This window comes from Capsicum annuum, chromosome 3, assembly GCF_002878395.1.
Source record: "Capsicum annuum cultivar UCD-10X-F1 chromosome 3, UCD10Xv1.1, whole genome shotgun sequence".
NCBI lineage: Eukaryota > Viridiplantae > Streptophyta > Magnoliopsida > Solanales > Solanaceae > Capsicum > Capsicum annuum.
In genome coordinates, this window is record NC_061113.1 from 217648806 (window position 1) to 217659719 (window position 10914).

General features: G+C 33.7%; 2 protein-coding genes across 2 annotated transcripts; one reads left to right on the top strand and one right to left on the bottom strand.

Annotated features, from left to right (window-relative positions):
• Positions 1–1895: 1895 nt before the first annotated feature.
• Positions 1896–6737, top strand: LOC107863247 (short-chain dehydrogenase TIC 32, chloroplastic). The gene is made up of 8 exons (XM_016709079.2): positions 1896–2167; positions 2796–3027; positions 3156–3235; positions 4005–4158; positions 5122–5200; positions 5467–5551; positions 6257–6303; positions 6438–6737. Exons 1-8 carry the CDS (start codon positions 2062–2064, stop codon positions 6594–6596), a joined length of 942 nt encoding a protein of 313 aa, XP_016564565.1. The 5' UTR covers positions 1896–2061; the 3' UTR covers positions 6597–6737.
• A 257-nt stretch (positions 6738–6994) lies between these two features.
• LOC107865081 lies at positions 6995–10355 on the bottom strand. The gene is made up of 6 exons (XM_047408655.1): positions 9876–10355; positions 9570–9796; positions 9244–9362; positions 7749–7819; positions 7337–7631; positions 6995–7149 (listed from the first exon to the last, which is right to left on the bottom strand). The coding sequence occupies exons 1-6, from the start codon at positions 9970–9972 to the stop codon at positions 7056–7058; spliced, it is 903 nt and encodes a 300-aa protein (XP_047264611.1). The 5' UTR covers positions 9973–10355; the 3' UTR covers positions 6995–7055.
• Positions 10356–10914: the final 559 nt, after the last annotated feature.

Sequence of the window (10914 nt, forward strand, 5' to 3'; positions counted from 1 at the left end):
TTTTTTCTAATTTAAGAGTTAAAAATTAATTAAATATATTTATGGTAGAACCTTTCCTTATTAGAAATCATCAGAATTTCAATATTTTTTCCTAATTTAAGAGTTGAAATTAAATAAATTTATGATAAAACTTTTTCTTATTAGAAGTCATCAAAATTATTGATAATTGATACTTTTTTCATTAGTTTAAGAATTCTAAATCAACTAAATTTTATTTTAAGAAGATTTGAAAAATATAGATATAAATATAAAACTATTAGAATAAGAAAAATTTAAGAAGTATAAGATTGTAAAAAGTTTTAAGTAAGTAATAAGAATGTAATTAATGATTTTATAAATATTTGATTTTAAAAATAAGGAAAGATTATATATATATATATATATATATATATATATATATATATATATAGTAATACAAATATGGATCAAATTGATGCGTCTCTCTTAGCCTATGCCAGCAAGGGAAAGAGGTACTAGATGGTAAATGCAAAAATAATGATCCATCAATCACTTGGAACTTCTTATGCTAAAATATATATGTGTATATATTCATGCTTACATTATTATATTAAAGTGTGAAAATTTTTTGAAAAGTGATTTGAACTTTTACACTTTATTAAAAATCTTTACAATAGATAAAATTATTTAATTTTGAATAATTAAATGTTACACATGCGAGAGATACGCATGGTTAAACTAATACAAAATAATAGTTCCTTCATCTAAAAAAAGAACGATCTACTTTTCTTTTTAGTCTGTTTAAAAAAGAATGACCCTTTTTCTTTTTTCGCAATACTTTAATTTTAACTTTCCACACGACATGTTTAGGACCACAAGATTAAAAGACATTTTGATACATTTAATACAACTTTAATTTAAGGCTACAAGATTTCAAAATTTTCTTTATTTTCTTAAACTTTGTGTCAAATTAAAGTAGATCATTCTTTTTTAAACGGAGGGAGTAGTACATACCAATCATCCAAACGACCTAACAGAGTTAAAAGAAGATGCCTTCCATAGTTCCATTTCACCAACTAGCAACATGATTACTAAAGTATTCGGTATTATAGATACAGTGAGATTCCTTTTTAAGCCAATTATAATGCTCTAATTTTAATATATTTACGTAAATATCCTCATGGCCCATAGTGCAAAGATGAAATACACGCAACAATTGAGTGACAAACCCTTGGGCTTTTGTCATTTTTGTGGTCATAAAGGCAGGGGTGAAGCTAGCATATACTTAAGCGACTCATCTAAACTTTTTCAATAAAATAAATTATATTATTTATATATAACTAAATATATTTTTTTTAATTAATTTATATATATATTTTTAAATTCTTCTAATAAAAATTTTGATTCCATCATTAGGTAAAAGTAATTTTGCACTCTGTACAAGCATAAGCAGCAGTAAGTATTATTTCAAATGACTAAATTAAACTTATCCAAATTAGATTTCATGTAACACGTGTTGATAGAGAGGAGCTAAACCCCTTCTTACTCTCTTATTTATTTTTACTTGTTCAATATTTTAAAAATTATTTTTACTTTTATTTATTATATTTGATATATCAAAAAGTAAATTTATTTTTTATATTTTAGTCTTAATATTAGTTATTCATTTTTAAAATTATTTTTTAATATTTAATACTTAATTACTTTTATTATTTAATAATATTTATTCATTATTGATTTGATACATATGTTAAGTAATACTAATAAAAAATTTTTATACTATATTATTCTTTTACATGTATTTAGTAAAGATAAAATGAATTAACAAAAGGTAAATTATGTATTGATCTTTTAAAATGAATAAGTATTAGTACTATTTACTTTTAGTATCAATGAGTATCTATTTTTAGTATTAGTTTAATAAACTATTGTTAAACAAGGGTGAGTAATAGAATTAATGTAGTAAACTGTTGCCATACCTTTTTTTCTTGACATGGAGCTAAGTCTAAGTCGGGTCATAAAAGCAAGAGCACACATAGTTAGTGGGCTAGTGATAGAGATTCGTACAGAAACAAGCAGAGCAGCAAAGCTAAAGCTCAAACCATGTGGCTTTTCAAGAGAAAGGGGCCATCAGGATTTTCGTATTCATCCACGGCTGAACAAGTCACCCATGGAGTTGACGGTTCTGGTCTCACTGCCATTGTTACAGGTCCCTTCTCCTTTATTTTCTCCATCTACTTTCTGTTGCATGAAACTTCAACGAAAGATCCCTTTTTAGTATTAAGTGCAAACCAGAGAGATTATTTTGAACTTATTTTCAAATACAGGGAATATTTTTTTTATTTTTTCTCCATTGTGCTCACTGCTCTGTTTAAACTTGACTACACATGAATTTCAAGAAATTTTGGATTGCCTTTCCTCCATGGACTTAAGGTCTCCATCATGTACCAACCTATAGATGAGTGCATTTGGAGGTCTCTGCATGCATAACCAAACTATCTCATATACCATTCTTACATATTTTCGTCTATTTGGTTTACTCGTACCTTGTGTAGAATGACTAAAAAGATAAGTACGACAAACAAATTAGAAAAAGATGGAGTAAATTAGTAGGCGGATCTCCTGATAAAGGCCTGGTCCCAAGATTTATTTGACCATGCTAATGCGTAATTGGTCCATTCATAGATTCGATTCTTGTAGAAGTAGGGCCATCTGTATGATATGCAGCTGAAGTCTGTCATCTGTGCAAGGCCAAGCACAAAATATTGAGAAGCAAGAAATTTTATGCATTTAGCAGCAAGCAAGCCACTGTTTTGCTTATAGACATTTATTTTCAGGAGCATCGAGTGGTATCGGTTCTGAAACTACCCGTACTCTTGCTCTTCATGGAGTTCATGTTATCATGGCTGTCAGGAATATGGCTGCTGCAAAAGATGTAAAAGAAGCAATCGTGAATGAAATCCCGGCTGCTAAAGTTGATATAATGGAGTTAGATCTTAGTTCATTGGCATCAGTAAGGAAATTTGCAGATGACTTTATATCATCAGGTCGCTCATTGAACTTGCTAATGTAAGTGACGAAAGGGTCGTAGTCACATAGGGGAAGAGTTTGCACTTTTCCTCCCTAGTTTTGCCATTTTGCAAGAATGTTACTTTATCTCCATAAACATCTTCTAACATTATCTTGTCATTCTTAAGTAATAATGCAGGCGTGATGGCAATTCCCTTTATGCTCTCCAAAGACAACATAGAGCTGCAATTTGCCACTAATCATCTAGGTATTGCTTTTAAGTTGTTTCTGGCATACATCTATTACGGGATGAAGAATAATCTGATAATGCTAAGGTGAGGATGTGGAAAGTTGAAATCTAGAAATAGAAGAAAGCCTTAAATAGTTGGATCTTTTAATTCCATGTTCTTTAAGAAAAATGATAGCATCAGGGTTATCAGATTTACGTGTATCTCCGTTCCTGATATTGGCATAGCTTGGATTTTTGCTAATGGGTTCAAAATATAAATAACAGACACACGAAGAAACCATAGGTGATTCAGCATCAACTATAATATATATGAAATAATTTTGCCGAAGGTTTTGGATGAACCCCTCGGTCCTACCTGCTCCACCCTTGCTTCATGATATTACTAAGATGAATATTCAGTTCCTTGCTTAAAGGAGATTCTTGATCGAGTTGTCAATACTTTTTCATCTTAGACTTCATTTTTTAGTGTGCACATATAAAGCGTTTTGAGACCCACATTAACGTATATGTGCATTAATGATACAAGGGAGATAGAGCATGATTTTAAGTTAATGCTGCTAAGGTTTTCTAAGTTGGAGCCAGTTTTTGTGCTACGCGTTTGCCCGTACTTTGTCATCCTGCTTTTCAGTCACACAATACATATGTGACAGATTTACAGAGTTTGTATTTAGTGTATTACAATAAGAGATGGAAGATGGGTGATGATTCTGTAATTGCACTTTTAAGAGGGAAATGCGTACCCACTTAAATATCTTAGCCATAATTATTCTTTTTCTTGTGTTTGAAGGTCACTTCCTTTTGACAAATTTGTTGTTGGAGAAAATGAAGGAGACAGCACGTGAAACAAAGAGAGAGGGAAGGATAGTCAATGTTGCATCAGAGGCTCATTATGTTACCTATCGTGAGGGAATTCGGTTTGATAAAATTAATGACCAGCAAAGGTAATGTAATGAAGTTTTGGTGTTAGTTCAATCATGATTGTAAGAGAAACCTCTGTTTGCTCAGAATCGAATCATTCTTTCAGTCGCTTGATGACTTTTGTAAGCATACGGGAGAGCACTATCTCACAGCTCCAAAAGTTATATGCTTGGTGTTATATATTTGAGATGTTTCCCAATGTGACTTACTGGAGGTTATACTATCTGCGTTGGACCTCACTGGGAACTATGATGGTCAGTGGTGGAGCCAGAATTTTATTTGAGGGGGTTCGGAAGTAAACATACGGACTAGTCGAAGGGGGTTCAACATCTACTATATATATGTAAAAATATTTTTGACCATGTAAAAATAGTACAAAAATAGTATAATTTCCCGTCGAAGGGGGTTATGAACCCCCTCAGTACAAGGTGGCTCCGCCACTGATGATGGTTATCCCTAATTTCGTGATCACACCCTTTAACTGATCATTGATCTTATTTGTTTCCCTCATCTTGGTTCTGTTAGTACTCTAGACCTAATTAAAGATGACAAGCTTTTCATGCTCACAGTTGGTGATTCATTTCTATCATTTAGACTTTTAGGCTGCACAATCATGAGTACGTGACAGATAAAAACAGTTTTGGGATAGTTGTTACTCTGTTTAGTATTTTTTGCATGGAGAACAATCCCTCTAAGCACCATGTGGAGCATTTGGCTTGAGAGAACTAGGAAATGCTTACAGAATCCACCATATTTTTGATGCAAGGAAGATTAATTGACGATGTATCACATATTTTTGATTTGTTAAAATCTCTGAGCTTATTGTTATAATGCTGTAATGGAACTATTGTAATTTTGCTTTGTACTCTTGCTGTATCTTCTTGGTACTAGCTACAATAATGTAACTTGATTTTATAAAAGAAACACACACACATTGACCAATGTAAATTGATTTCCACTTTTTGTTGTTTGTAATCTGTTTGCAGCTACAGCAGGTACATGGCATACGGCCAATCAAAGCTGGCTAACATACTGTTCACTACTGAGCTTGCGAAACGCTTAAAGGTGCTTTCCTCATAAATAAATCTTATATTCAGCTTTCTTGTCTGATTTTCTTGCAGTGTTCTTGCGTAAGTCATGGTATTGCTCCATTCCAAGAGACAAACAAATATGTTGCTCGGAGTGAATATTTGAGTCTTTCCTTTTTTCACATCAAGAAATGCTTAGTTTGCAGTTCCTGGCCTCTGTATTCAATCATAGCTAGAGCTGAGGGGTCCCTTGCTATGCAACTAAGACTCTTAAGAATTTTAGTTGATCCTTAATTTGAACAGGAAGATGGTGTGGAAATAACAGCTAATTCACTAAATCCTGGAGCAATCACAACCAATCTTTTCCGTCATATGACTATTGTTAATGGTAATAATATTCCCTCTTTCTGTTTTCTGTTTCCTTTTTCCTTTTCAATTAGTACCTGGCGTCAGGTTAATATAATAGAATGTGTAGTATGTTATGCCTTCTTTAGATATGTGGAATCGAGCATCTAGCACTAACTGATGCTAAATCATGGCAAACAACAACATACCTAGTGTAATCCCACAAGTGGGGTCTGGGAGGGTAGAGTATATGCAAACCTTACCGCTACCTTGGGAGGTAGAGATGCTGTTTCCAATAGAGCCTCGGCTCGAGGATGAAACTAAATCACTCATGGCCTGGAAATAGCAGTTGCCTTTTCGATTTGTCGCTTTCTGGGGTTTCAGTTTCTTTCAGTTCCTCACATTCCACAAATTACTTCTTAAGTTTGTTTTGGTTACTGGGTTTGGAGTAGAACTTTGTCATTACAACTTTTTGGGAGGAGGATGGGTAGCGTTGAACCTTCACACACGAATCACTGAAACAGTGGCTCCCCTTGTGGACTTTGCTTGGCCTTGTGACTTGTGAGACCCATTTATCTCTACGACATTTGATATTTCTCAAAATCTCGTCATATAGTTCTACCTCTAAGCCTCCAGATCATTATAGAATGTTTACTTGTAATGTTTCTGCTTAAAGAGAAGCTTTTCATGACATCTGTTTTCTGCTTATAGTTGGTCTAAACTTATGCTGCATTTTCTGTATGCCCAGGCTTTGTTTGTACAATTGGAAGACTCGTGCTTAAAAATGTTCAACAGGTGTGTTCTGGTTGAATCATTTAAATTTGCAGTAGCCATTATGCATGTTTCACCATTTTCCACAGATTCTTTTGCAAGTGTAAACTGGTATTGCAAAGGATGAGTTTTTAACTTTCATTATTCCCTTCATTTAGGGAGCATCAACCACCTGTTATTTAGCATTGAATCCACAAGTGAAGGGGGTGAGTGGCAAATATTTTCTGGACAACAATTTGGCCACCACATCGACCAGGGCTAGGGACATGGATTTGGCTAAGAAACTCTGGGATTTTAGTATGGATTTGGTCAAGTAACAAACAACATGTATCAGTAAAATAGAAAACTTTCTATTTGGTTGTTTGTATGAAACAACAGATATCAGTAAGTCTGTATTACAGGTTAAATAAGGAATGTTGTTCTTAATCAAAGAGAGAAGTAAGATTTTGTTTCTTGCATGTAGCGAGGAGAAGAAGATGAGCAGGAAATAGAATGAGAATGAATTGGTTTGGTTAAAATTCAAGTGACCCATTACATAAACTAATTGAACTCTAATTAACTGATTTAATTAACTACTCCTTTTTCCAACTTATCATGCACGGCTCTCACATTTACTCGAGGGAATGAAGCAAAAGCTAATTTAGTGGACGAGCTTTGTAGTTTTTCATTGAAACAGATTATTTCTCTCAGGCTCTCAGCTGTTAGAATTTGTCGATGAGAGATTAAGAGAAGACTACTGCCGCACCCCAAAAAGGAAAGCGCGACACTCAGTGCCTTCATATACTCATTGCACATCGTCCGATAAATTTTCTAACTTTATGAGTTGGCCTTCTGCACACTGGGCACAACTTGCTTTCAGCATTCATGATCCTGCAGGAAACTACTCTTTATGAGAATTTTCATAACTTTTTTTATAACCTGTAAAAAAGTAATTGAGACCTATATTGCTTAGACTTTTCCAAAATGAGAATTTTGGAGGATCCGACACACAGACACATCACCAATTTTGGAGAATCCGAACAACATAGATTGAGATTATGTGAAAAGCATAATTTACCTCAGAGCACATTTTTGGCAAGTTACACAATGACCACACGGAACAAAGAAACAGTTTCTTGGATTGTCATAGCAGATAACACATATTCTGCCATCATATAAATCCTCTGAAGAACTTGATCTGCCACAATCTTCCTCTTCATTACATGTTCCATAAATTGATCTTACTTCCTTCTGAGGCAAAATTGGATCGGTCTCGGTTACTTCTCGTGATACTGGACTGTCTTCTGCATAACTCTCATCATGACAAGACCCCAAAGATTTCATTATAAGGCAAGTGATTATGATTGCTACTCCTGTTGCAACAATAGGTAAGGCCAAAGTTTTTAGTACTAGTCTAATACTTGATCTTTCTAACTTACAATATAACACAATGGAAATTATCTTGAGACTTTAATTGCCTGAGAGATTACCTAAAACTACAAGATAAGTGACGAAACGTGTGATGAAAGATATCTCAACATACACTCGAGACAAGTCCTTGCTGCAATAGACACATTGAATCGTTATGCTACTAAACTTCAAACTATCTGACGCTCTTGAAGTTTATAAAGAAAAGGTTTGGGACTTACAGTATCAGGTGTTTCCACAACGACGTATTGGGGAGACAGGTATGACAGATTGAGACGACAGTGTCTTTTTTTTATCGAACACTTACTCTCTGCCTTTTTTACGTCATACATTGTTGATGAAATGTTCACATTCACGAGTAATATGGGAGTTTTCGGGTTTGAATTTATGATGCCAATGTTGTACCTGTCATTTTCTTCAATTCTGTATGCTGCTTCTAGACCTTTAACCAATGTGGAATTAATTCAAGATTGTAAGGAATTCTATTACAATAAACTAGAGACAAAAGAAAGCAACTAAGCAAGAAGCATGATTATTCTGGCCAAGTGTTTGTAAGTTGCACGCCTTATTTTCTTATTTGTTACTCCCTCTGTTCCAGCTCATCATGTGACACAAATATTCGGCATTTTACTTATTTACAACTTTCAAATACTGAAATTCAGTCATTACACTAAATCTGAGTTGATAGCCCTCTTTTCAACCACTACTTTAATGAAGTATTCTCATCCATCATCCTAAGTATATTATGTAAGTCATATTAACTTCCTAAACTGACGGCCAGTCAAACGCCATCAAATAATATGAAACAGTTAGGCTGTGCATCGGCCGGTTCGGTTTTACGTGTTATTGGTTCGATTTATCGATTTTCATTTTTTAAATATGTAAAATCAATAACCAACCAATAAGATATTTTCTTATCGGATTCAGTTTATCGGTTTTTGGTCCTTAACGGTTTGGTTTCCGGTTTAACCAATAAGAAAATACTTATAAAATAGAAATAGTAACAACTAACATAGAAAAATAAAATCTTAATTACCGCCAAAACCTACGCAATGCATTTTAGTTTACAAGATATCTTCAAACTTGAACTGAATGTTAGTTAGAAAAAAAATTGAACCCTAATTGTTGGAAGCTATAAATGCTTCAAGCTTTTTATTACGATAATAGCTGAACTTTATATTGTACCTTTGTTGCCCTGAATAGGTTAATACTTTGTGAATCACTGAATTATGAATTAGTAGTGCATATAATCTATATACATACACATATCTCTCTATATAGAGATAAATAAAGAGAGAGATTTAAATATATAACATAAATAGGAATAAAACAATAACTCAGTGTATCCTTATTGGGTTATCGGTTTAACCGATAACCCAATAAGCTAAAACCGATACCGAACCGTTTACCCAATAAATTTTTTTATAAAACCAATAAAAAATTGTTAACCCAATAACACAATAACATTTTTATGGATTCTTATCGGTCGGTTTGATTTTTGCATAGCCCTAGACATAGTTATAGATAGCGTATAATTATGAAACTTAAGGCTGTTACCGTATGCTGTTCCTTTTGAATCTTCTAGTCCAGAATAGTATGTTGACTGAATATTTTCGAGTTTTCTCTCCCCTGTTGAAGACAAAAATGACATACTTGTTGGCATATCCAGTTATCGACTTCATGCAAAACTTTTGTTACCTTTGGTTAAAGACATTTCAAGTTGACTCAAAATGATGCTTTGAGCTTCCCACTTTATTCTGATTCTTGAACCTTTATTCAACTACAGAGAAATCCCCTAAATACAAACTTACGTTATTGAGTCACTGAAAATACACCTTTTCATTAAACTTTGACAAAACATAAGATTTTTTTTTCATGCTCACCTTGTAACTGTAAGATCCAACAATCACAAATTTCGACAAGTTCCATTTGGTTTCCACACTCAATTCAGGCTTCTCTGAGAAACCATCAAGGGAAACTCCTTTCTTGCCATCATTTCTTACTTCAACTGGCTTCACAAACAGAGAACTCAGCCTGAGTAATCGCGATGAGCTAGGTTCAAGAACCATGTGACAATCACCATAAAGCCCGTACCTTATGCTAAGCAACACTGAAATAGGGGAAAAATGTACATGTATATCAGAAATGAGATCACTGAAGAGACTAAAGCGCACAAAATTGGATATTACATGCCACAAATCCAGATAGGTATAGCAGGGCGAGCACACGAGTCAATTTCTCTTTCCTCGTCCAACAATGATAGCAATAACAATGACGATGATGCATGATTAGGTAATCCCCTCTGTGAAAAATGAAACTTGAAGCTGAGATGGATGATTGTTAACAAGAAAATTAGCAAAATGTTGAAAATTCCATATTAGAAGAGGGGAAAAAAGGGCTAGGTAGTAGGTGTAAGTATTGAATATGGCTGATTCATCTTTCCTTTTTGTGCAACTGAACTGTTCAATGTAAGAAAGGAAGGTGTTATGAATGTTAGGTATTAGCAGTGTTTGTTTTCAGAATTCTAGTTGACATCTGCAATTCACATTTAATATTAAAAGGACATAGACTTACTCAACAATCATAACAACAAAAACAACAACATAACCAGTATAATCGCACAAGTGAGATCTGGCGAGGGGTAGAGTCCTAGACACTCGCTCAAGGAACTCAACAACCATAACTGGGTTTGAGTTTATGCATTTGATAAACATATAAAATGCTTGTAAGTACTTATAAGCTAAAATCAACCTAAAGTCATAAGTTGGTGGCCCCAACTTATGGTTTTTCGGCTTATAAGTACTTTTAGTTTGATAAGACTTTTACTATTTTACTAGTTTTTGGACATGTGCAATAAAGTTAAAACGTTCTAAAATGATATAAAGTAATTTTAGGAATATCCATTGAGTTGCACAAAAGTTGAAGTGGAAAAATGCATGCAAGCTCAAATTAATGAATCCTGAACACACTCGATGGATATTTATTGTCACTACAAAGCACAATCTTACCCAAATTGTTATCAGATGAAGTTAAGAAGATATTCTTCATTTTAAGATGAGTACCCTGTCATGTACTCACGTTGACAGTGGTCACCTGATTTAGTCATTCGCAGGAAATCAGCAATACCTTACCTTAATTCACTCTCTTAGATATTGCAAATAAAATAAACCACTAATCAAACTTTAGCAAAATCAAATTTTTACGGTCAGTGCCGGCTTTTTGGTGAAG

Bases quoted from the DNA above. Each gene is read 5' to 3' on its own strand.
- LOC107863247 (XM_016709079.2), top strand. From the start codon at position 2,062: ATGTGGCTTTTCAAGAGAAAGGGGCCATCAGGATTTTCGTATTCATCC. The intron at 5,201-5,466 runs GTGCTTTCCTCA...TAATTTGAACAG, and splicing joins AGCTTGCGAAACGCTTAAAG to GAAGATGGTGTGGAAATAAC. The intron at 6,304-6,437 runs GTGTGTTCTGGT...CCCTTCATTTAG, and splicing joins TGCTTAAAAATGTTCAACAG to GGAGCATCAACCACCTGTTA.
- LOC107865081 (XM_047408655.1), bottom strand. From the start codon at position 9,972: ATGCATCATCGTCATTGTTATTGCTATCATTGTTGGACGAGGAAAGAG. The intron at 9,797-9,875 runs GTAATATCCAAT...CCCCTATTTCAG, and splicing joins CCTATCTGGATTTGTGGCAT to TGTTGCTTAGCATAAGGTAC. The intron at 9,363-9,569 runs GTGAGCATGAAA...TTTTGCATGAAG, and splicing joins TTGGATCTTACAGTTACAAG to TCGATAACTGGATATGCCAA.